General features: G+C 48.0%; 1 protein-coding gene across 7 annotated transcripts in view; it reads left to right on the forward strand.

Moving 5' to 3' along the window:
- Positions 1-22781, forward strand: part of RALY (RALY heterogeneous nuclear ribonucleoprotein) — an 81305-nt gene extending 58524 nt beyond the window's left edge. For 5 of the 7 annotated variants that reach the window (XM_028169323.2, XM_028169322.2, XM_007193263.2 and 2 more), the window contains 8 exons: positions 14770-15034; positions 16139-16211; positions 16400-16447; positions 18496-18665; positions 19374-19487; positions 19694-19890; positions 21154-21202; positions 22409-22781. In XM_028169323.2, coding sequence (XP_028025124.1) covers positions 14779-15034; positions 16139-16211; positions 16400-16447; positions 18496-18665; positions 19374-19487; positions 19694-19890; positions 21154-21198 — 903 coding nt within the window. In that variant the 5' untranslated portion in view covers positions 14770-14778 and the 3' untranslated portion in view covers positions 21199-21202; positions 22409-22781. Of the gene's footprint in view, positions 1-325; positions 390-14769; positions 15035-16138; positions 16212-16399; positions 16448-18495; positions 18666-19373; positions 19488-19693; positions 19891-21153; positions 21203-22408 lie in introns of those variants that run through there. The other 2 variants (XM_007193264.3, XM_007193265.2) reach the window with 2 other exon arrangements.
- The last annotated feature ends 1092 nt before the right edge of the window (positions 22782-23873 follow it).

Raw genomic sequence — 23873 nt, forward strand, 5'->3', positions numbered from 1 at the left:
CAACACCTATAGGGACTTCTGAGTCCCTTCTTACTGAGCACTCTTCTGCGTCTGACATAGGACTGGGTCATGGCTCCCATGAAGTCCAAGCTCTTCAACAGTCCACAAGGGCTTTCTGATCTGGCCTTTTCCAGGCTCTGTGCTGTCATCTCTTGCAACATCCAGTCTTAGACTCTACACTCCAGTAAAACCACAATACATATTATTATTCACTCAGTGTGGAAGCACTGTCCAGCTTCCACAACTTTGCTCATGCTATTTCCTCTTTCCTAAATGTTTTCTCTCATCTATGTGTGGATCAACTTCAACTTAACCCTATGGACAAGATCAGAACTTCTTGATGACTCCTCTTGCTGACTGCCTCCCCTTCCTTCTGTCCTGTCCCTTTGGTAAGTGACATGCCTCTGAGTTCCCATGTGTTCCTCTCATAGCCCTTATCCAGGTGAAAGGGATGAAACATAGTTTCTGGTTTTCATCACTGGACTGTGTGGACTGTGAATTCCTCTGGGGCAGGGATTGTAAATACTTTTTGTTCACTTCCATACTTTGTACAGTGTCTGGCAGAAACAGGTACTCAATGATTTTTTGATAAATGAGTAAATAAATTTTCAGCATATTATTCCTCTAAGAACCTACAATAACTTCGTGGCAATCAAAAACTCTGTAGACTCAAAACTTAGTGTAACAATCGTGGGAGACTGTTATTTTCATGTATACATGAAAACAACAATGAGGATTTGCTTTTCCCCTGTTAACTACCCCCACCCCCCATCCCACCACCACCACACATACTAATACAGTACATGATTCTGGTGAGGTTGCCATGAAAGTGGCATTCATTGGTGATAGCAGTGTAAATTGGTATAGCACTTTTGGACAACAATTAGGCAGAGTGTATCTCAAGAACCATAAAAATGTTCATACATTTTGACACAGTAATTCCACTTCTGGGACACTCTGTCCTAAGGAAATAATCCAATATATAGAATGAACTTTCCCTCAGATGCTATTATTTATAATATTGAGAAATTGGAAAAAGCTTAAATGACCACCTAAACTATGACCAGTCTAAATTATAAATCCACTCATGGGGAAACTATGAGTTATTAAAAATGATAATTATTTTTAAATGGTGCTTATTGAAAGCTATGCAGCAATAAGGACAAATACGTTATATATACTGTGTTATAATGTTAGTTGAAAAAATTATGTTACAGAATTGAATGAATGATCTAACTATGTAATCCAAATATAATGCACAAGAAAAAACACTGGAAGGCAGTATACCAAGATGCTAACAATAGTTATGTCCTATGGAGGGGTTGGGGTTTAGGTGATTACTTATGGTAATTTCAAAAAATAAACACACAAGTACAAACACCCAAATTAATGGCCAAGAATTTTGAAATAATAAAGCAAAACTTTAATTTTGGTTTTAAGCAAAGGAGGCATGTAGTGATATTGTGACGGTGTGGAGGATGAATTGAGTGGTAATATGAATGGAGAAAGAAGGGCTACATTCTAAAAATATTTGGAGGCCAAATCAGCAGGGCTTGGTTTTAGTATGTGAATCAGGAAATGATTCACTGTGTGGAGGGAAGAAGTATATGGAAGTATGCCTAGTAGAGAACATCAGCTCAGGGAGTTTAATGACTTGTCCAAGGTCACACAGTTAGTGAGTAAATGATTGATTGATCCTGGTCTGTCTCTGTCCAGAGCTCATGCTCCTGCAGCTGAGACATCTATATATTAAAGTTTGGGAGAAACTTTTTTTTTTTTTAAACCAGCTATTGCAGTATAGAAACATGTTTAGTGTAGTGTCCTTTTTGAGGGGAAAGGGGATCAGAAAGGGTTAGTTAATTCTTTCTAAGAGGATGATGGGGGGAAAAGACCGTAGAGACCACAGCTGCTTCTGTCATGATCAGTTGAATAAATTAGTTTAGAAGTTCATTAGGTATTGGGCATGTTATGCTTATTGTTTTGGGGGCTGGCTTTTTTCCCCCCCTAAGTTGTTGTGGTTCATTGGTTTACTTTTTTGGTTTTTTAAAATTTATTTTATTTATTTATTTATTTTTGGCTGCGTTGGGTCTTCGTTGCTGTGCGCGGGCTTTCTCTATTGTGCCAAGCGGGGTCTACTCTTCGTTGCGGTGCACGGGCTACTCATTGCGGTGGCTTCTCTTGTTGCAGAGCATGGGCTCTAGGTGCACAGGCTTCAGTAGTTGTGGCTCGCCGGCTCTAGAGTGCAAGCTCAGTAGTTATGGCGCACGGGCTTAGTTGCTCCGCGGCATGTGGGATCCTCCCACACCAGTGCTCGAACCCGTGTCCTCTGCACTGGCAGGCAGATTCTTAAGCACTGTGCCACCAGGGAAGCCCTCATTGGTTTACTTTTATTTGATGCTCGTGGTGGCTGGGCCTCCTGAACTTAGGTATGCAAATGTGTACCATATTACATGCAAATGAACATTTTGGTCATTACGCCAAGTTTATCAATGATGCTGCAGCTATGGGAGTGAGAGAGTTCAGATTGGCAGCTTCCAACAAGGGACATTTATCTAAGCAGCTCCCTGAAGGGGTCACCTGAGCAATAAATGCCCCATCCCCATATTGCATCATATAGACTAGTCCAAGAAAAGGCGGTTGTAAATTTGAGTCTATACCTTGGGGTCTGATACCTAGCCCTTCAGGAAGAACTCAATTCATACCAACGTGCTCACTGTGTGACCTTGGGCAACTGCCTTTGTCTTTCTGCACTAGGGTTTACTCATCTGTAAAGCGGGTGTGACTTATAATCTCTTAGAGGATTGTTGTGTATGAATTTGGTAGCTTTAACTAGTGAAGGGGCTTGTAAACCACGTTTAAGGAGTTGGACTTGATTCTTGGTGGTGGGAAGCTGCTGAAGGGTCTTAAGCAGGAGACAAGGACACACTTGCTCAGTGGTTCACTCAAGAGGCAGAGCTTAGTAATATTTGTGGAATTAATGTTGTTACCAGAGGGACAGAGTGGCTATGACAGTGGCATATTCTCAGTGGTCCTCTTTGGGCCAAACATACAGCGCTGTGGGGTGATGCTTACAGCCCTGAGTTGTGTTTAGATCAGCACCCTGGAGAGAGGTCAGCTTTCTTTTCTCCTGTCTGAATGTGGGAAATTAAATATATATATTTATATGCCAGTGCATATGCTTTCGGCAGGATCAAGCCTTAGTGGGGCTGTGAGGGGTAGCATTAGGTGTTTTCAAGGAGAAGGATTGTTGTAATGAGGAAAATACTGATTTCACAGGAAAGGATTTTAATCAACTGCCCTTACACCTGAAGGGCACAGTGCTTGGCCGCAGTGCCAAGTTGTGTACCATCTACCGCCTACTTCCAGCCAACTGGCCCACTGCCAGGGTGCCTCTGTCTAGGAAGACCTGCAGGAGCTGTCCATCCCAGGGAATATCCCTGTCCACATTTTTGTAGCAATCTCAGGTAACAGTACACTCCCATATGTTATCTCCTTTGACCCTCAAAACAACCTGCACTGCAAGTGGGCAGGGAAGGGATTTTCATCCCCATTTCACAGATGGGGAGCCTGAACCTCAGAGAAGTGAAGTGCCTTCCCAAGTTCACACAGCTAGTGGAAGTGGGGTTCAGGACCCTGGGACTCCACAGGCAAGCAGGAATTCAAAGTATTTTAACTTGGGGCAAGGTCTGTCTTGGGAGGGGTTAGGCCGCCCTCTCTGTGTTCCTCCAATAGGAAAATGGGGACGTGTACACTACCATGGCACAACCTGCTGCAGCCTTATTCAGAACAGAGTAGCCACAGAATGTGGAGGTTCCATGGAGATACCGAACAGTGAGCAAGCAGAGGTTTCTTGCAGTATCAGCCCTTGCAGCCCTGTTGCCTGGAAGGGGAGAACAACCTGCCCTCTGGGTCCTCAAGGTACAAGAGGCCTTTCTGGGAACCTTCACATAGGGGCCTCTTGGTGCCCGCCTTCTCAAGTTGTACTCTCTGGGGACTGCTTTACTCTTGATACTCATTTCTTTATTCATTTAACACTTAATGAGTGCCTACTCCTGTGCTTCCTTTTACGTTCAAGGCACATTTCCAGATACTAAAATTTATTGCATCCACAGTGATAGTATTCTTCCCTTGATCATAGTTCAGCTCTAGATTAATGTTACAGTAGAACTCACTACCTTTCATACTCACAAGAAAAAGTTCTTCTGGGTTCTAACAATAACAATACTAATAACAGTAGCATACTTTCTAATGTGCCAGACATTGTTTTAAACATGAATTAGATTGTTTTATCCTCCAGCAACCCTAGAGATATGTATCACTACCCCCATTTTATAGGTGAGATAACTGAAGCATAAAGAACTTAAGACACTTACTGAGGGTCCTGTCGCACAGCTAGTTCAGTGGCAGAATGAAGGCATTTGGCTTCAGAGGTTACTCTCTTGACCATATTACGTGACCTCTCACATGGCAGTAAACATTTAGGCTTTGATTCCTGCTTGATGGCAGCACCCTGTTCACAGCAGCAGGTTGTACCTCTCTATACACCGTGTCATATGACCCACTCAGCTCTGGGTTGTGCTGAAAAATAGTACTACCCCATTAGCTCAGTTAGAACAAAAAGAAGTTTTGTACACCGATGAAAATTTAGCCATGCACCTGGAAGATTCAAGGTACATTATTATGTCTTGGCACACTGGTTAAGAGCTACTCATCTGCCCCAGCCAGTCACACTCTTGGGTGTACAGTGGCATTCAAGAATGAATCTGGTATCTATCTTGCTGTCAATAAACTCCCTAGAGGGAGAGAGAAGAATACTGTGTAAATAGCTGTGATACAAGACTGAAAATTAGAAATACCAAAAAGAAGAGTTACAACATGCTTCCCCTTCCTGGCTGGTTTCCTCATGTCCTCTAGTCTGGGGAGACAGGGTCTAGAAGTACTAGCCTCTTCAGGCACATGCCTTCCTTTCAGATCGCCAGGCTTCAGGAAGGTGGTAGTCCTCATTAAGCCTAGATCATCTTGGCTTGCAGGATATAGCATGACCTAGAGCAGATGACCAAGATAAATCACCTCCTAAAGCATTTGGTGGCAAATCCTTGAACTCATCCTTGGCCTGCATCCTCTTCTCTCTTTCTTGAGAAGGAAGGAAAAAGACTAAGATAGTTTTTCATAGTCTAACACCAAAGTCTACAAGAAATCAGGTTAAAGGACTCGAAAGAAATGAAATAAACTCTATTTTTTGTTTGCTTTGCTTTTTATAGAGGTTGACAGGGATGGGTGAGAGTGGTTTAGAGCTGTGCTACTCAAATTATAGCCCACTGAGTAGATGGATGCTAGTTCGCAAACTTGCTGGTTTGTGATGAGTACAGAAATTGAGACTAAGCGCTTAGAGACCTTTACAGTAATTTGACATTTGTATTTTACAAATGTATTTGTCTGTAATGGATTGGAAGTTTAAAAAGCAAAACAACAAAAAACTGCTTCTTCACCACAAGTAGTTTTGAGAAGTACTGGCTCAGTGTGACAAAGTGAAAAAGAGCTTCAGTCTTCTTGTCTGTAAAACAAGATTAATAATACCTACCTCAAATTGATGTTAAATAATATTTTGGCATACTTAATATGTGCCTGCCACTGTGCATTGTACATGTATTATCTTATTTAATTCTCGCCACAACTCTGAAATAAATTTTGTTCTGAGGCTTGGATAGGTTGAGGGACTTTGCAGAAGTCAAACCCTGTAATAAGTGTGTAGGTGGGATTTGAATGGGAACTAGCACTCTTGACTGTTATGCCATGTTCTGTGTAAAGGGCCTGGCATGCAGGAGGGCTCCCTGTCACTCCACTTTCTCTACTTCACTAGAGGTCTGGAGACCTACTTTCTCATTCTGTCACTGATCCTAACTTATTTTGTGATCTTGGGCAAGTCACTTCTTTAAACCTTAATGATCTCATCTACCCTCAGTGGTAGGGACTATGTTTTATTCATTTTTGGTTCCCCAGCATTTAGGTGGACAGGGCTTGGCATATAATGGGTATTGAGTACTGAGGCAGTTGATTACACTAGATGATCTCTAAGGGTTCTTTCAGTCTCTACTCTGAACATCATAGGTACTTTATCCTCTTCCCTCTTGAGCATCATATTCCCCACCTACTCTACCGGCAGCATGACCTTATTTCCGCATGTCTGTTTGTCTTAAGCAGTCTTGATTCTGGGTACTTTGAGACAGCCCACACGATGCCCATGTTTTTACTCGTTTTTGAAATGTGTCTAGAATAAACCCACCAGAGATAACACAAGTATGGGGTGGAAGGGGCTGACTCACAAAGTCAGAAATGTGCTCTTACTCCATTCTTAGCCAGTGGGGCCTGGGCCTAGGGCAGCTCTGCTGGCAGCCCTGCCAGGCCTGACTAATGGCTGCAGCCTCGAGCAGGGTTTTCCATGAACTTCATCGGGGTCTCCAGTAATTGGAACATGGCACCTTCTGCCTTGTAATGGATGGCAGAACAAGAGGGGCATTTGTCACTGCCTGACTTCCCTGCGGGGAAAGAGGCTCATAAGTCACAGCTGACAAACCCTTTGATGACTTTTAAACTTCATTTACAGAAAAGAATAGCTGTAATCAACCAACAGCAAGCAGTGACTAATCTTGCCACATTATCACTGTGAGGAGCCAGCCCCTTGAGTTATGGGAAAGGGGAGAAGTCCATCCCCCAGGCTCACAGCAAGTGCTTATTGGCTCTTGGACTTGAGAGTATGCACTCAGCAAGGCTCCATGAGTTTTTTCCCAAAGGATCAGAAAGTGTTAGAAACTGATCTCCTGGCAGGTAGAGTGCATGCCTAGCACAAAGCCATTCTGGGCCAAGGTTAAGAGCACTAGCTCTTGTCTCATACAGCCTGGTCCCAGCTCTGCTTGTGTAGGTCCCATTTCCTAGCTTGTGTAGGATTAAGATCCAACTAAGCTTAGTTTCCTCATTTGTGAAAAGGACACTATATATACCACCACCTACCTCATAGCAGAAGACATAGTACAGTTCCTGGCATGTAGTAAGTGCTCAGCAAGTATTGGAAATGTTAACCCTGGAAGGGCCCTTCGTGGTCACATGCTCCCAAACTCATGGTCATGTGGTACATCAGCAGCAAAGCCAGGACCAGTCTTCCTGTTGGGGGATGGAGGGGATGACGTCTGGCAAAAGTAAAGAAGCTGACAATCATCTGTAGTTCCCCAACTCTAACTCAGTACTGGGGATTGTAAGCCCAAGTTTGTACCTACCTACCCTTTGTTGCCTTTCCCTCCATAGCTATAAGTGCTGCTTGTCACAGATGCTAAACCTCAGCCTAAGGCCATAGTCAAGAGTGCAAGATGCAGGGAGGGTAGAGTATATACTCAAACCACACTGTGAGAAGAGATGGCTGAGGCCCCAGCTCTACCTTCTGTTTCTGCTTTGGGGTCTCCCCTCAGGGCCTAACAGATGCTGATACCAGTGTTAGAGTATAGGACTAGAGACCTCATGGTGTGGCGGAGAGGTGAGTCAGTGGCTCAGCAAAGCCTGGAACTCCTCCCAGCCAGTGTTCTTTCCTCTGTCAGTCCCATACAGTAGTGATTTGACAGGCATGGGGAGGGGGCACTCTTACGAAGTTTTTAGGTTTGGTACCACATACTAGGACAAGGGAGAGAGCATGCATAGGCCCCCTACCCCTGACTCCCTTATTCTCAGGTGAAACGTTGGAGCATTGGGAGACAACCTGGGTAAAGAGGATTAGGGCTGGAATGTGGAGGATCTAGACTGCCAGGCTAGATTCATCTCTTTGCATAGGGCATTGGGCATTTGAGTTTCTTATGTAAATATCTACTGGTCTCAGCCATTATACTGGGCTCTTTACAAATATTATCACTAATCCTGGGAGGTTGGTATAATTCCCATTTTGCAATTGAGGAACCTGAGGCCCAGTGAGGATAAGAGACATGTCCAGGGTTATATCTCATAAGTGGTAGGACTGGAATTAGAACGCAGTCCTGTCTGACTGCAGAGCCTGTGCTGTTTCTGCTATTCCATGTGCATTCTTTTGTTATTAGGAAACAGTCAAGAAACAGGTTCCTAGAGAGAAGGCTTTCTTAAAAACACGTGGAGGGCAAGGCCCGTGAACACTGTTCCCCAGCACCTCCACAGTGCCAGCACAGAGGAGAATACTCAAAAATGTTTGTTGAATGAGTGAAGGGGATAAGAGTTGGGTAATAATAGAAATAGGTATAATCCCCTATTCATTTATAATATGTTACAGATGTACAGAGAACTTTCACATCAATTAGCCTATTTGATTTTTATATCAGATTTGAAAGGTAATCGGGAAAAAGATTATTTCTGTTTTCAGAATAGGATGATAAGACTCAGAGAAATTAAGAGACTTGTTTCAGGTCACATGACTAAGAGCAGCAGAGCCAAGCCTCCTGGACCTGTAGCCTAGACCCCTTAAACTCTCCACCCATCCCAGGAGCCCTCAGTGTTCAGCTTGATGGGAACTAGGATTTCTCTTGGAGGTGGGAATGGTCAAGAACTAAAGAGCATTCCCTGGGAAATTAGTCCTGTCTGGCCAGTAATGATCATTTGGGCAGTGATAATGAGCTGGGGCCTGGAGAGTTTAATGAGATTAACAGATGTTCTGTCATCCCTAGCTGCCTGGTAACCAGGAGCCTCTGGACCAAGGAGGCCCTGGGTACTGATCAGTATAATTGCTTGGCTTCTCCCCATCACTGATAGCTGTTTTCCTTTAAAGTCACCCAAATGGCTCCAGGGTTATCTAAGGGCAGAGGTCTGGCCACAGGCTGGTATGACCACTCATCCCCATGCTTGAGAATAAGGCTGGAGATGTCCAGCAGAACTGGCCCAGAGGCTCTGGATAGCACTGGTTGGGGGGGATGAGGACCAAGAGCAGCAGAGGTCCAGTGCTGAGGAGGATTCACAGAGTTGGGGAAGTGGGTGTTCTGATGGTTGAGTGCCTCAGAGGTCAGGCTGAAGACTAGGTCCTGATAGGCAGCATTGGGAGGGCATGAGGTTTGGTAAGGCAGAGTCATAGGTTTAGAATAGTTGAGACAGTGACATGTAGAGTGTCAAACAAGAAGCCTGGATTCAAGTCCCCTAGCTACTCCCTTAACCAACTGGGGGACCTTAAGTAAGTCACATATCTTTGCTGATGATCCTCAGCTTTTTCATCTGTAGAATGGGATTAATAATGTCAGGCTCAAGAAAATAAACTGGGGCTTTCTTTACTAAAATCCTGTGCAAATATGAGGCATTGTAGTAGAAAAGGGAAAGGGGCGAGGAGGACCAAGGAGAGGGTGTGGCTGGCTCAGGGTGACACACTCTCACCATGGGAATCAGTACCCAAGGCGTCTCTATGCTTAGGTTTTTGGAGTCAAACAGACCTGGGTTCCAGCTCTGGTTTTGCTCTGTTAACCAGTAACTTGGTCTCTCTCAGCTTTCTTTCCCTATCTAAATTACCTCCTCATAAGGCTGTTGTGAGAATTAAATAAGGTGAGGTTTGTAAAGTCTCTTAACACATAGTTGGCAGTCAGTAATTAGAGGCTATTCTTATTGTGATGCCCCTCTGGGAGGCTCATTTACTCAAAGTTCAGGGGTTCAGGTACCTTTTAGGGCTTTTCTGACTTGACAAAGCCCTGTCACTTTACCACATGTTCAGGCTTGGCTCTTCCAAAACACAGCTTCCATCTGAAATGTTTCATCTGGGGAAAACGATTTGTTTTTTGCCAAATTTCTTCTTTTCTTATTAGCCTGCAGGAGCCAGCCTGGAGGAGCCAGCCCCATCCCTTTGAGCTGTAAATTGCATTTCAAAGCCTGTGTTCCTCGTGGGTTTTAATTAGCTTAAGGTCCCAGCTTTTTTTTTTTTTTTTAAATAAATTTATTTATTTATTTATTTATTTTTGACTGTGTTGGTTCTTCGTTTGTGTGCGAGGGCTTTCTCCAGTTGTGGAGAGCGGGGGCCACTCTTCATCGTGGTGCGCGGGCCTCTCACTGTTGCGGCCTCTTGTTGCGGAGCACGGCTCCAGACGTGCAGGCTCAGTAGTTGTGGCGCACGGGCTTAGTTGCTCCACAGCATGTGGTATCTTCCCGGACCAGGGCTCGAACCTGTGTCCCCTGCATCGGCAGGCAGACTCTCAACCACTGCGCCACCAGGGAAGCCCAAGGTCCCAGCTTTTATGCAGCAGTTGTTTTAGCAGGTAAAAGTGAAGATATTTATTTGGGAGCCAGTCCCCAGTTTTCTCAAACACAGCGCATCTAGACTGCCTCCTCCAAGCTTCTGTCCTGAGGGCTTGTCTCTTAGCGGCCCAGAAGGAAAAATGAGACATAAGAACCCTAGACGTAGAGTCTGAGGACCCGTGGGGTTCTTGGCCCTGCTACTCACTGGCTACGGCATCCTGGCCATGTCCATTCCCCTCTGTTCCTCAGAGAGTAGGGGGCATATAAGCTCCATGCTCACTAGGGTCCCTGCTAATCTGACATTGCACAAGTCTCTGGGAACAAGTTGGGTTCTTGAATCCCCCCCCCCCCCCCCACCGCCCACCTCTGCAAGAACAATCCCTCTACCCACCTCACCTTAGCTCATTGCTAAGCATGGGGCCTCTGGGGGCTACAAACACCTTGCTCTCAATTACACAGCTAATCTGTGAGGCAGAGCTTGGCCCAGGGGGGAAAATAGCTTATCAAGTCAACTAGCTTCTGCTGAATAGGATGTCAGTATTTTCTAGGGCTCCCGCTCTAACCTGGTGGGAATCCCGGAAGAGCCAAGATAGAATTGTGTGGAGAGGATTGAGTTGGGGATGGTTGGTGTGCAGACGGGGGTGTTTGGGTCAGAGGCTAGAAAAAGGTGCCTGGAACCCTAGCCTCTAGTAGTCCCCCCAACTCCTCCATACCCCTACTTAAGGGCCACAGCTAGCCCTTCTCACCACCTTCTGGGATATTATCCTCACTGCTTCCTCCCTAATGTTTATTGAGCATTTACTGTTTATTGAGCAACTTTGTCGAGCTTGCCTCTAACATTTGCAGGGCAGAACAAGAGTATAGATGGAGACCCACATACCATGTGTCTAAATATTCGAAGGTTATAACTTATAAGTGAGGCTAACAAATTGGTATTTTCATAACAACCTGGAAGACCGTATCTGAGTTAGGGATTCTGTACCTGAACCTAGCAGTTCTAGGAGAGCTAGTCTGAGCACGCTTTCTTTTCATTTTGCACCCCCAACTCCATTCCTCAGTTTGAGGAGCTTCATGGACATGTGAGTGGATACTTAAGCTTTTCTGAACCCCCAGAGAGACCTACCCCTTGAGATTATGCACAACAGCAGCACGGCCTGCCCTCTGAAGAGTGTGCAGGCCCTGAAAGCAGATTGGGGGCTATTTGGTTGGGGACTACAGCGGTTAGGTTCCCGGAGCATGCTTCAGGCAGACGTTTCTCCTTGACAGTGCAGGGCAGCTGCATACATATATTTCCTAAGTGTCTTCTCTACAGATCAGAAAACTGAACCCCGTGTGACATGGCTTCTGACTGCCTTTCCTTGGCATTGTACAGAATGTGCTCCAGTCTGACCTTGACCCTCACCTAGAATGGGCCCAGAAATGGCAGTATTAGTAGAACAGAGACGTTCAACTAGTTAGAGTAACTTTTAGATCTTATAAAGAGCTTCACAGTTTGCAAAGGCCTTTTATATACATCGTCCCAAACCCCAGGTGATGAGAGAAAAGACTGGGTAGAGGCAAACCCAAAGGACTTTGCTCACCAGCCAAGGAGTGAATGCTGATCCCACTATAGCACCAAGCACAGGTGCTCAGCAGTGCTTCCTGTTCAGTAGTGTTAGAGCTTACTAACACTACTGAACAGGAAGCGGTCTGAGGGAACCCAGCGATGGTCGTGGCCCTGCCAGGGCAGTGGCAGAGCCAGCAGTCATCAGTAGATCTCTGAACCGTCATCCCCCCTTCTTTTCTTTCTGTCTTGGTCCACACACCTGACCTGGTTGGCTCCCTCCAGCCAAAGCAGGTGGCATCTCCCTGGGCCAAAACTTCATGACTTTGTGCTGTCTCCAGGAGACAGCCCTGGAGATAGCTCAAAGGAGAGAGTTATCTGATGCCCATGGAGGATCCCCACAGATTTCTTGTATACCCGTGGACGCACAAGGAATTAACCTTTGAATGGCTTGTCATCCAGGTAGGAGAGGGATTGTCAGAGAACTGTGAGGCATGGGGAACCCACATACATCGAGCATTTCTTTCTGCATATGGGCAGTGTGTTAAGTGTTTTCACGGGCAATCTCTTTTGTGTCCCTCACTGCTTTATAAATGTTGATGATTGGATTCAAAGGCAAACTGAGTAACAGAAGAGTCCATCTTCCCACGCCAGCTCCAAAACCGGCACCAGCCCCTTCATCAGTAGCAGTGCCCTCTCAGCCCTCAGCCTTTACCTGCGATGACACACACTTGACCCCAGTATATCCTTGCTACTGCAAACCCATAATAGGAGCAGGTTCTTCCGCAGAATCGTTCTCAGGTCCAGCGTATGGTTTCTTTGCAAACAGTACCATCTGCTGGTCAGAAAGTGCTAACTTCTAAGCTGGGAGGATTGAGGAGAAAAGGGTCTTTTTACCCTAATGGGACAAAAGATACAGATATCCCAGCTTATACTCAGCTCTTCTCTAATTCACTAAAAAGAAACCCCCTCTGCCCTAAAATATTAGGTAAATAGGCAGGTGTTTATGGTTAGCCTAAGCTGATGAGAGTTTTTATGCATACTGCCTGGTGGTTCTTCAGCACCTTCTGCAATAGCTCTAGGGTCAGGTTTTAAGATAGGAGTGTTCCAAAAGGGAGTTGCACCAACCTATGCCAGTGAGCAGAAGATGGCCAGGAAGTATAAATGCCAGGGCTTACATAGGCCTTTCCTACTGAACTCGAGCCTCCTTTTCCCTTTCCCGTTGGAGCCTGTGCCCAGACTATAACCTGTCCAGGAAGGGGAGTAGGAGAGAGTTGTACAGCCCTTTGGGGTAAAAAACATTGCCTGAGTATAGAGAGCAAAGAGCAGGTATAGTATCATCTCTAAGCAAAGAGGACAGAACTTGAATAGTAAGTGTAAAATGGATAACTCTAAAAAATTAATTTATTAAAAAAAATTCTCATAAATATGCTGACTTACTGTAGTACAGTTGACCCTTGAACAATGCAGGGGTTAATTCGTGTATAACTTACAGTCAGCCCCCTCCACATCCACAGTTCTTCAGCATCCGTGGATTCAACCAACCATGGGAACCATGCAGTATTGTATTTACTGTTGAAAAGTATTTGCATAAAAGTGGACCCATGCAGTTGAAACCTGTGTTGTTCAAAGGTCAACTGTATTTAAAGTGGGTTTAGCTCTGGGAAGGAGAGTGATAAATTTGATAGAAATGGGCTTTAGGGACCAACGACCTGGGTTTGAATGCCTGTTCCTGGCAAGATAATGAACTTGTTGGAGTCTGGTTTTGGTAAAATATGAAGGATAATGATAACACTCATGGAGTCTTTTTTTTTTTTTACATCTTTATTGGCGTATAATTGCTTTACAATGTTGTGTTAGTTTCTGCTGTACAACAAGGTAAATCAGCTATAAGTATACATATATCCCCATCTCCCCTCCCTCTAGGTCATCACAGAGCACCGAGCTGATCTCCCTGTGCTATGCAGCAGCTCCCCACTAGCTATCTATTTTACATTTGGTAGTGTATGTATGTCAGTGCTACTCTCTCACTTCGTCCCAGCCTCCCCTTCCCCACTGTGTCCTCAAGTCCATTCTCTTATGTCTGCATCTTTATTCCTGCCTTGCCACTAGGTTTATCAGTACCATTTTTCTAGATTCCATATATATGCGTTAGCATACAGTATTTGTTTTTCTCTTTCTGATTTACTTCACTCTGTATGAGAGACTGTAGGTCCATCCACCTCACTACAAATAACTCAATTTCGTTCCGTTTTATGGCTGAGTAATATTCCATTGTATATATGAGCCACGTCTAATTTATCCACTCATCTGTCGAACTCATGGAGTCTTGGAATTATTCAATATCGCATGCCACCCTTAGCTCACAGTGAGTGCTCAGTGAGGTTTAGCTCACTTTTTTCGAAATGGCTGGTTCTAATAAAGACAGCCATGGTCCATGTCTGGATCAGACTGAGCAGTTTTCTTAATACGATGTTGTTTTAGAGCAAACATTACTTGCATTTACCATGTGATCTCTTTACCATGGTTCTACATTGAAGGAACAGAAGAAAAGCTGTGGAAGATCTTCAAGTTTAGATCCTGCAAGGGGTAGCATTTGAGATGAACATTAAAGAAAGAGTGGATTTGAAAGAACTGGAGTCAATATGAAACTTAAGTAATGTTATAAACCAATGTGTAACCTCAATTAAAAGAGAAGAATTGAGTCAAGCAGACCAGGGTTCAAATCCCTGTCCTGTTATTCACTAGCATTGTGACCTCTGACTTTGCATTTCCTCCCTTATAAAATGTCCTAATTCTGCTTATCATGTCAGTACCAAATGACGGAACATATGTAAAGCACCTATATGAGGTGAGCAGCCAGTGAAATGAACAAAAATGGGGAGGCTGGATGCTGTAGGGGCGTGTGTGTAGGAAGGCACAAAGCAATCCAGTTTAGTCAGGTTGTGGGCCATGGGCAGCCCTTGAGCCCAACCCGGGTTCCCAGCCTCACAGTGGCTTTCTTTCTTCAGGTGGCCACCATGTCCTTGAAGATCCAGACAAGCAACGTAACCAACAAGAATGACCCCAAATCCATCAACTCTCGGGTTTTCATCGGAAACCTCAACACAGCTGTGGTGAAGAAGTCTGATGTGGAGACCATCTTCTCCAAGTATGGCCGTGTGGCCGGCTGTTCTGTGCACAAGGGCTATGCCTTTGTCCAGTATGCCAATGAGCGCCATGCCCGGGCAGCTGTGCTGGGAGAGAATGGGCGGGTGCTGGCTGGGCAGACCCTGGGTAAGCATCTCTCCATGGCCCTGCCCCTGGATTTCTCCTGGGCAGGTGCTGACCTGCATTCTTTAGCTCCCCTCTTATCCTCTTTTCTGTCTTCTCCAGCTGTCACCCACTATAAGATCAGTGCCTGTATGGGAAAATTTTAGAAGTTTCAGGAAAACACTTCTGTTCTGTCCCTGCTTTCACAGTGTAAAGGTTCCAGTTAAAATGCAGGTTCCCCAGAGAAAGGGAACAGAGTGGACTAGCACAGCCTCTTACATTGGGCTGCATTTGGCTTAGGTTAGAACCCTTTCTGAGAGCCAGGAGGAGGGGCTGGGAGCATAAGGTGAAGCAGGTGCTCTTGGTCTCGGTGTTACGTACATGAGATGTGGCCGTGCTGGAGGCCTACCTTGGAGCCTGTATAGTGTTTGTATATGTTCACATACTTCGGTGTATTTGTGTATGTTTGAGAAGGATATGTATTCCTGAATATGTGGTATGTGGATGTAACTGAACATGTGGAGAATATGTGAACACATACCTTACTTACTATGTATATATGTAGAGTTATGTGTGTATCAGAATATACTTGAGTGTGTAAGCAGATATTCGTGTATTCATTTACCAAATATTTATTGAGGTCCTAACATTTGCTGAACTCTGCTCTAGGCATAAAGATGTTTGGTAGAAGGTTTGTGTAAATGTGCGTGGGCTCATTTGCATATGGGCAGTTAAGTATAGGATGTTGGAGCCACGTCTGAGTGTAGTTGAGAGTGTGTGATCTTATTTCCTGGATATGTGAACGTATGTGTGAGGGTGTGTGTCTGATGTATGTGTTTATGTGAGTGTACTTGAGAAAGCATATAATTTGATGTACGTGGCGTGTGTGTGTGTGATTGTGAGCATGCATGCATGTATCTGAATGTATATGAATATATAAACAACTATATGCATGTGATGTGTGGGTATGAGTCTAATTTGTGAAGACCTCTGTTGTCCATGTTAGTGAGTGAAGTCCATGTGTATCTCATGTAAACACATAAATTGCTGCACACGTGCATGAGGGTGATATGTGTATGGGTGCTGATATCCTGTCAGCATCTGACTCTGCCTCCTCCCTCCATACAGACATCAACATGGCTGGAGAGCCAAAGCCCAACAGACCCAAGGGGCTAAAGAGAGCAGCATCTGCCATATACAGGTGGGGCGCTCTGTCTTGTTTGTCTGTCTCTGGGTGGGATTGGTTCCTCTTTCCACAGAGGGAGTGAACACTGGTGGTGACGGTATGCCAAGCCTAGAATTCGGGGAGGTGTTTGGAGATGAGGGCCTGCGAAGAGTGGGCTGAGTGGCCGTCTCTAAGCCCCGGCCCTCTCCCCTTTGTTTCCCCAGTGGCTACAGCTTTGACTATGATTACTACCGGGACGACTTCTACGACAGGTGAGCGGGGGAGGGGCGTGCCCAGGCATGAAACAGCCAAGCTGGAAGCGTCCTGAGAGATTGCTGGTGCAGCCCACTCAGTCCTCCAAGTGAGAACTGAAGCCCAGAGTTGTGGACAGGCATCTGCCCAAGGCTGCTCCGCAAGTTAGTGGCAGAGCTGGGACTAGGGTCCAGTTCTCTAGGTGCCCAGGCCAGAGCTCTCCCCAGCCCACACTGTCTCCCAACTCTCTGACCGCCCCTCCCCCTCCTAATCCTGGGGTGGGACTCAATGGGACTGGACAGCCAGGGGACCTATAAATGTAGCAAGTTGGAATACAAAACAGGTGCAGGGCCAGGTGCAGGGAATTTGAGCCCTCACGCTTCTGCTGTTCAGTTTCCTTACCTCTCTGAGGTGCCCAGCCAGCTGAAGGAACCTCAGAGCTCAGTCTGAGCTTCTTAGCCTTATATTTACAGCCAAGAGGCCAGCGGTCCTTTGGAGGCCTGAATTAGCCCCTGGTAGGCTGTGGCCCACCCCCAAGCCTACCCAGACCCCAGCGTCTGTGGCACCAGCCACATTCCTGTGGAAATCATGGTGGGGGCTGGCCCAAGCTTCTCCTCCTTCCTGCTTCTCTCCCTCCCTCCCTCCCTCCCTCCCAGCCTGCCCCAGGCTGTCCAGGAGGAGCAGACCTCTCTGAGCCTCAGTTTTCTCACCTGTGAGTGGTTTCAGGCGACAGTGCAATGTAGTGGAAAGTGCCCTAGCCTGGGAGTCAGAAGACCTGGGTGCTAATCTCAGCTCTGCCACTGAATAGATTACACAACTTTGGGCAGATCCCCTCCCAGTCTGAAATGGGCTTGCACCAAGTGATCCCTCAGGGCTCTTCCAGCTCTGGGATTCTGTGGTTCAGTGATTCTGACCAAGGCCAGAGCCGCCCCCTCCCCTTAGGGGCAGAAATGCAGGGTCTGGGACTGGGTCCATTCCCAGAGACTCTCCATCTCCAGCCATCACCACCCTAGGGCAGGGGCTCCCTAAACAAAGGAGTACCAAGGCATGGGGCATTGAATTGCCTAGTGATGGCAGGTTACCTGGCTGTCATCAGGAAAGTGATCCCATAGTATACCCCTGTGGCTGCTGTTCCGTGCAGAAAGGTGGTAGCAGCAGCAGCGGTGGGAGAAACCCCTACTTGGCTTACTGAGTTTCTGCCTGATCAGGAAGAGAAGCCCTCCTGGAAAGGGCTGGGTGATGGCGGCGGGGGTGCAGCATACTGTCTGGTATAGAGGGTCTGACCGAGCTGCCTAACCTTGATACTCCACTGGGCCCCCTGCCCCTCCATCTCCAAAGTCGAGTGAGAAGGATGGGGTGACTGGGGGCCCAGAATGAGGAAAGGGGCTTGGACTCCAGCCTCATGCCTCTGAGGTCATAGGCCCCTGAGTTGAGGGTCTCGGTACCCTGGCCCTTCACCTATCACACCTTCTAACGTGTGTTTTTAACCAAGTTCTCTCACGCTCTACCCTCAGAGCAGCCTTGGGGGCTGTGGGGGGCACAGAGTTAGGGGTAGCCATCCTCACTAGGCAGATGGGAAAACTGAGGCTTAGGCAGGCTTAGGGATTGACTCTCACTCCCTCACCTCTCTGTTTCCGGCTGGGGATTTGTACTGCTTTAGGGAGATTTGCAAACTCTGACCAGAGCTTGGGGTACAGTTGACTAAGCAGAAGTAGGTCAGGTAATAGAACAGGACTGGGTGTCAGGGTGATATAGGGAAGTCTCCTTTCTGGGGCTGTCAGTTTGCTCCTCTGTTGAATGGGGCTAACCATTGAATGGTGGTAACCATTACCACCTGTCACCTCCCCTGCTCCTACCCAGCTTGAATGGTAGGAAAGGTGGATGTCGTAAGGTCACTGAGGTCCAGAAAGCCCTTCCTCTTCACCCTCAGGACTATAACTGGGAAGGATGAGGTATGGAGTGCAGGCTACCCAGCCCTTCGCCAGCCCTACATGTGTTGCTCTAGGGTCACAGTGCCCCCTGGTGGCCACAGGCCATGCTGCAGCCTCTGGCCCGTTTGCTCTCACAGGCTCTTCGACTATCGGGGCCGCCTGTCACCAGTGCCAGTGCCCAGGGCAGTCCCTGTGAAGCGACCCCGGGTCACAGTCCCCTTGGTCCGACGTGTCAAAACCACCATACCTGTCAAGCTCTTTGCCCGTTCCACAGCCATCACCACCACCGGCTCAGCCAAGATCAAGTGTGAGTGACTATATCTTCTTCCTAGGTAATTTTTATTTTTGTCATTAGCAAAATAATAGAATCACATTTTTTTACATTGGAAAATAGATAAAGGAACAAATCTCCCACAGTTCTGCAGCTCTAATACAACCAAGTGAGTATTTTCATGCATTTCTAAGAGGAAAGACTGACATTTGTGGAGGAGGGTCTTGGGTTAGGCACAGAGTCCAGTGCTGTGACATGGAGCCCAGTGAGGAAATGGTGTCATCTTTCCTTTAGTAAGCACAAGGACAGGTCCACACAGCCTCGCTACTCCACATTCATTCTGGTGTGCACACGTGGTCAGGCACTCAGGAAATCTGATTGTAAAACACATTTACACACCTTGAAAGACAGATACCACTCTCTAACATAAGCAAAGTCACATGCTTGCTCAGGTGCACACAGAGGTACACACCACACACCTCCATTTTTATCCATCCCCAGTCCCTTTCAGAGTTGGAGGGGTTGGGGATGGTGGGGGAGATCCAGGTTCAGAAGGGCCTCCAGGAAGTCTCAGGGGGAAGCCACAGGCAGCTCTGGCCTTTTCCCTGGCCAGAAAAAGACTGTGGACAAGGATAGTTTCTGCCACTGGCCTGTCTTCCTAGTTGACAGAATGGGGCTAGGGTCTTGTGTTAGTGTCAAGCTCCCAGCCCTTAGGTGACATCCCTGTACTCCCTCCACTCTCAGTAAAGAGCAGTGAGCTGCAGACCATCAAGACAGAGCTGACCCAGATCAAGTCCAACATCGATGCCTTGCTGGGTCGCTTGGAGCAGATTGCCGAGGAGCAGAAGGCCAATCCAGGTCAGCTTCCAAGGGTCCCTGCCCAGATCAGTGGCCAGGGGCACAGGGCAGAGTGTGGGGAGGACAGTGCATGGGGCAGAGAGGGACTGTGGCCTCCAATCCCACCTGGACCCACTGTGCTGAGGCCTAGCTTCCGCTAAGGTGCTACCCTGGGCAGCTGCCCCAGGTTGATTTTTATTCCCCTCGTTCCCCGCTTCCACCTGAAGATGGCAAAAAGAAGGGCGAGAGCGGCAGTGGCAGTGGCATCGGCATCGGCAGTGGCAGTGGCAGTAGTGGTGGCGGCAGCCGGCCACCGGCCCCCCAAGAGGACACAGCTTCTGAGGCAGGCACGCCCCAGGGAGAAGCACAGGCTCGAGACGATGGTGATGAGGAGGGGCTGCTAACACACAGCGAGGAAGAGCTGGTGAGGGCATGCGGGGGCACAGGGGGAATTGGGACTGGGACTGGACTTTGCACCCTTGGTTGCAGGAGGGCTGCAGGGGGAGGGGGAACCTCTGAGCCGGTTGGCTGCCCTATGAGCTCCCTCCTTCCTTCCCAGGGATTCTAGTCCTGTGAGGAAGAGGGGGGAACAAACAGGGAGTACTTAGCTATTTCAGCTGCCAGTCAGAAATCCCACTGAGGACTGGGGCAGACCTCTCTCTAGCCTAAGGCCCATTCTAGACTCTGTCTTCCACATGAGTCGGAGAAGGGAAGAGTCACGGACTCAAGGAAACACACACGGTCTGCAGAGTTCCAGGGAGCACGAGAGGGATTGCCTGGGGAAGCCACAGGGAGTGTGGGTATCTACTCCACCTGAGGATTTTCTAAAAGCCATTGTTGCCTCAGAATGAAAACAGGCTGTCTCAAGAGGGAGTGAGCTCTCTGTTTGTTATTGGAATTCTTCAGATTGAGGCAAGGAGCTCATATTAAGTGGGAAAGTAGACCAGATTCTGAGTCTATAAGATGTCTGTTGTGTGCCTCGTACTCAGTTACCTAACACTGAGCACCAGGCCCTGTAGTTCACGCTTTTTAACTTTATTTAACCTTAACAGCAGCCCTGAACTCTGCAAAGTATTACTCTTGTCACATTTTACACCATGAAGAAACTGAGACTCAAGAGGAGTCAAGTAGCTTGCCCAGGGCGTTGTAGCTAATAAGGGTTGAGCCAGGATTGGAGCCTGGACTTCAGCGGGTCTGTGAACTTTCTCCACGTGGCTGGGTTCTGGTGTGAGGACAGATGGGCTTATGGCCATAACAGTTGGAGGTCTTCCTCATGCCCAGCTTGTCTCTTCTTATTTAAACCTACCCTGATACCCCATCTTACTCTTTCAGGCATAGTCGTCTCCATAGAGGCCCTAATGACGGCTTCGATGCTCCTAAGATGGGAGCTAGCTCACCAGTCTACTAGGCTTTCGGTCTGCTCCAACCTAAGAAGGTCTTTCTATGCAGAATGTGCCCCCTGGCACACCTAGAACTTCCTTGACTGGTCCTTTCTCTCTCCTGAGGGGCCTTCAGACTACCCTGTTGGGATCCCAAGCCAGCCTTTAGTTAGACTGGTCCCATAGTTATTCCCTTTGGCTGTCCCTCCCCCTTTCTGAGTGTGGTCTCCATATGTGCTCTGGGCCCCAGGGTAGGACAGAGCTTGCAGTGAGTGATGTGTGGTCCTTTGTTGTCTCCTCCCTATCAGGAGCACAGCCAGGACACAGATGCGGAGGATGGGGCCTTGCAGTAAGCAGGTATGGGGGTCCTGGTGGGGAGGGGTGGAGTAGACCTGGCAGGGTAGTGCTGTGCCCAGCAATGAAGGCTCTGTTGTCCCCAGACATCCTGCCACGCCCATTTGTGGTAGGGGCTTGGTGCGTTGCAGGGCAGGGAGCCGTGGATGGGCTAGCCAGGTCCGCCCAACAGGAGTTCCCTCAGAATACTCTGAGCCGCATTGCCTGTCTCCACTTGTAAAGAGCTCCGAGTCTAGTGGAGGAAGACAAACTATTACCACCCAGTGTGAGCAGGATGACAGGGACTGGAGAGCCAGGGGCTCAGAGAGGGGTGTGGTGGAAGAGGTGATGTGTAGCTGAGCCTGTTGAGGATTGAGGGAGAAGCGTCTGAGGGAGCACCCTTATCACAGGCACAGAACGCTGGCAGTCCTCGGTGTGTGAGAAGTGGCCAGGAGCCTCCTGTGGCTGCAGTCCCAGCTCTGCACAGTGGGGAGAGGCAGCTGCTCATCATCAGAGGGTGATGATTATGCCAGACTGAGGGGCTGGGATTTGATCCTGTCTGGAGGAAATGCCCCGTGCACCCCAGCCCTACAAGGTTGTGATTGTGCCAGTGTAACAGATGTAGAAACTGAGGCACTGAAGGGGGCAGGGAGATACCACGTATCTCACAAGATCCCCAGGTGGTAATTGGTGGAGCCTAGATTTGAACCCAGTGGTGTGGGCCTCAAAGCTCACTCTCTGGTTGGTATTTACCACCCTGCTCTACCCCACCCTGGAGGGAAACCAGGCCACAGCAGCTCTGCCCATACTCTGCCCCATTCCTTTGGGGGCCGTTGCCAGAGTAAGACAGGCTTGGGTGGAGGAAGGTCTCAAACAACAGAGGTGTCTGTACGCATGACACATTCATGCTATGAGATGCTCCACCACACATTTAAGTTTAGGCAATCTTCGTGGTTTGTTTTACCTGGGAGGCTCAGTTTTACCTTGTTAAGCCAGTTTGCAGGAGAGGTGCTGGGGACTCAGGTGAGGAAACTGAGGCTTAGGGAAGGGGGAGATTCACCCAAGGTTTCATGGCCAGAAAGTTATGAGGCCAGAGCCAGAGCACAGGCATATCTCTGTTTGCAAACAGCAAACACCATTCCACTCTTTCTTCTTCCCACCCCCTGTTATCAAGAGCACGAAGGGGCTCTTCCTCTCAGCCTTAGTCTCTCTTTTGTGTCTCTTTCTCAGTCTGACAGGAGCAATGGCCACCGGCAGGAGAAGGGCGTACACCGTACCAGGCCTCAAGCTGGGCACCCACCCCTGGATAACCACCCCCAGCGGGTCCCAGAGGAGAGCTGGCAGCAGGCACCACCTCCCTCACGCGTCCCAGCCAGTGCCACATTCTCTGCAGGTGGAGTTATCAGCATCCCCTTCTCATGTACCCTCCCTCCCTGTTGGCACTGCCCAGGCCAGAGGGCAGAGCACAGAGTTTCCCTATACTCTTGCCTCCCCTCCCCAGGACACTCCCAGGCTTGGGGTTTTTTCTATAGGTTTGGAGGGGGGTGGGACCCACAGGGAGGGGACCCTGACAATAAAGAGATTGGATCCCAGTTTGCTCTGAGATGGGATGGTTTGCGTTTTCTCATGAAGGTGCCCTGGCCCTCCTGTCCAACCAGAAGGCAGGTCTGCTACACCTGCTTCTGTTCCCTCCTTCACTCCTCTCCGCCGGAGAGCATTGTCTAGGGTGCCTGAAACTGATCTGTCTGGGCCTTAGTTTCCATGGCTAAAATGGGGATTAAAATGGCCAGTAGGGTTGTTCGGGAGGGTCAGATGTGCCAGTGCCCACGAGAGCATTCGTGGTAGAAGTGCCAAGCGATTTTGATCCACTTGGTCAGGCAGTGGTAGGTCCAGGCCTCAGTTTCTAAGTCTGGTGTTTCCCAGCTCTAAAATGGTTCTAGAACTCGCCACTTTCTCCCCTTCTGTGTCTTGGTTTAGGACACTGTTTTTTCACAGGGATCTTGGGCAGCAAGGGGAAAGAGGCTAGAGGCTGAGGCCTTCAGTCAGAGACCCAGACCTGGAGTGAAAAGTAGCCCCTTGGAACTGGTCCAAAGACTTCAATCTGGAGAGTTGGAGAGTTGAAGAGGGTGTCTAGAGGAAGGGGCTAGGTCCACAGGGAGTGTCTCATCCCCTTGAAGAGCCCTTGGTGGCACATACCACTACAATCCCTGAACCTACAATCTGTCCTTGCACCCAGGACATCAGAGCCCAGCTCTAGCTAACCCACTTGCACACCTGGGTAGGTCTTCATGTTCCCCTCTGTACAAGGTGGGGAACTGCTGCCCTGGACTGGAACTTGGGCAAAGTCCAAAGGGGTTTTGGTGCCTGGTAAGTATCACACTGAGGGCTGGCACTGTGTTCTGTGTCCCCAGAGCTTAGTGCTGTGCGCCCATTGTACTGTAATAACACTTCTAGATTCTACAAGGACTACTCAGTATGCTTTACTTGAGGCACTCACTTTTCAGAGCTGGGGGTACAGGTACAACAGCATGGGCCATGGGCTTCCTTAGTATGCCAGGCATAGAGGCCATGAGAAGAGCAGGGAAGACCCTTTCCAGAGTTGGAAGCATCTGCCCTACCCAGAGGCCCTGTCTTATCACCCTGGCACCAGGAAATATCCTGGACAGAGTAAAAATGGGATTCCCCAACCTGGCGC

The sequence above is a fragment of the Balaenoptera acutorostrata genome, chromosome 15, assembly GCF_949987535.1.
Source record: "Balaenoptera acutorostrata chromosome 15, mBalAcu1.1, whole genome shotgun sequence".
Taxonomy (NCBI): domain Eukaryota; kingdom Metazoa; phylum Chordata; class Mammalia; order Artiodactyla; family Balaenopteridae; genus Balaenoptera; species Balaenoptera acutorostrata.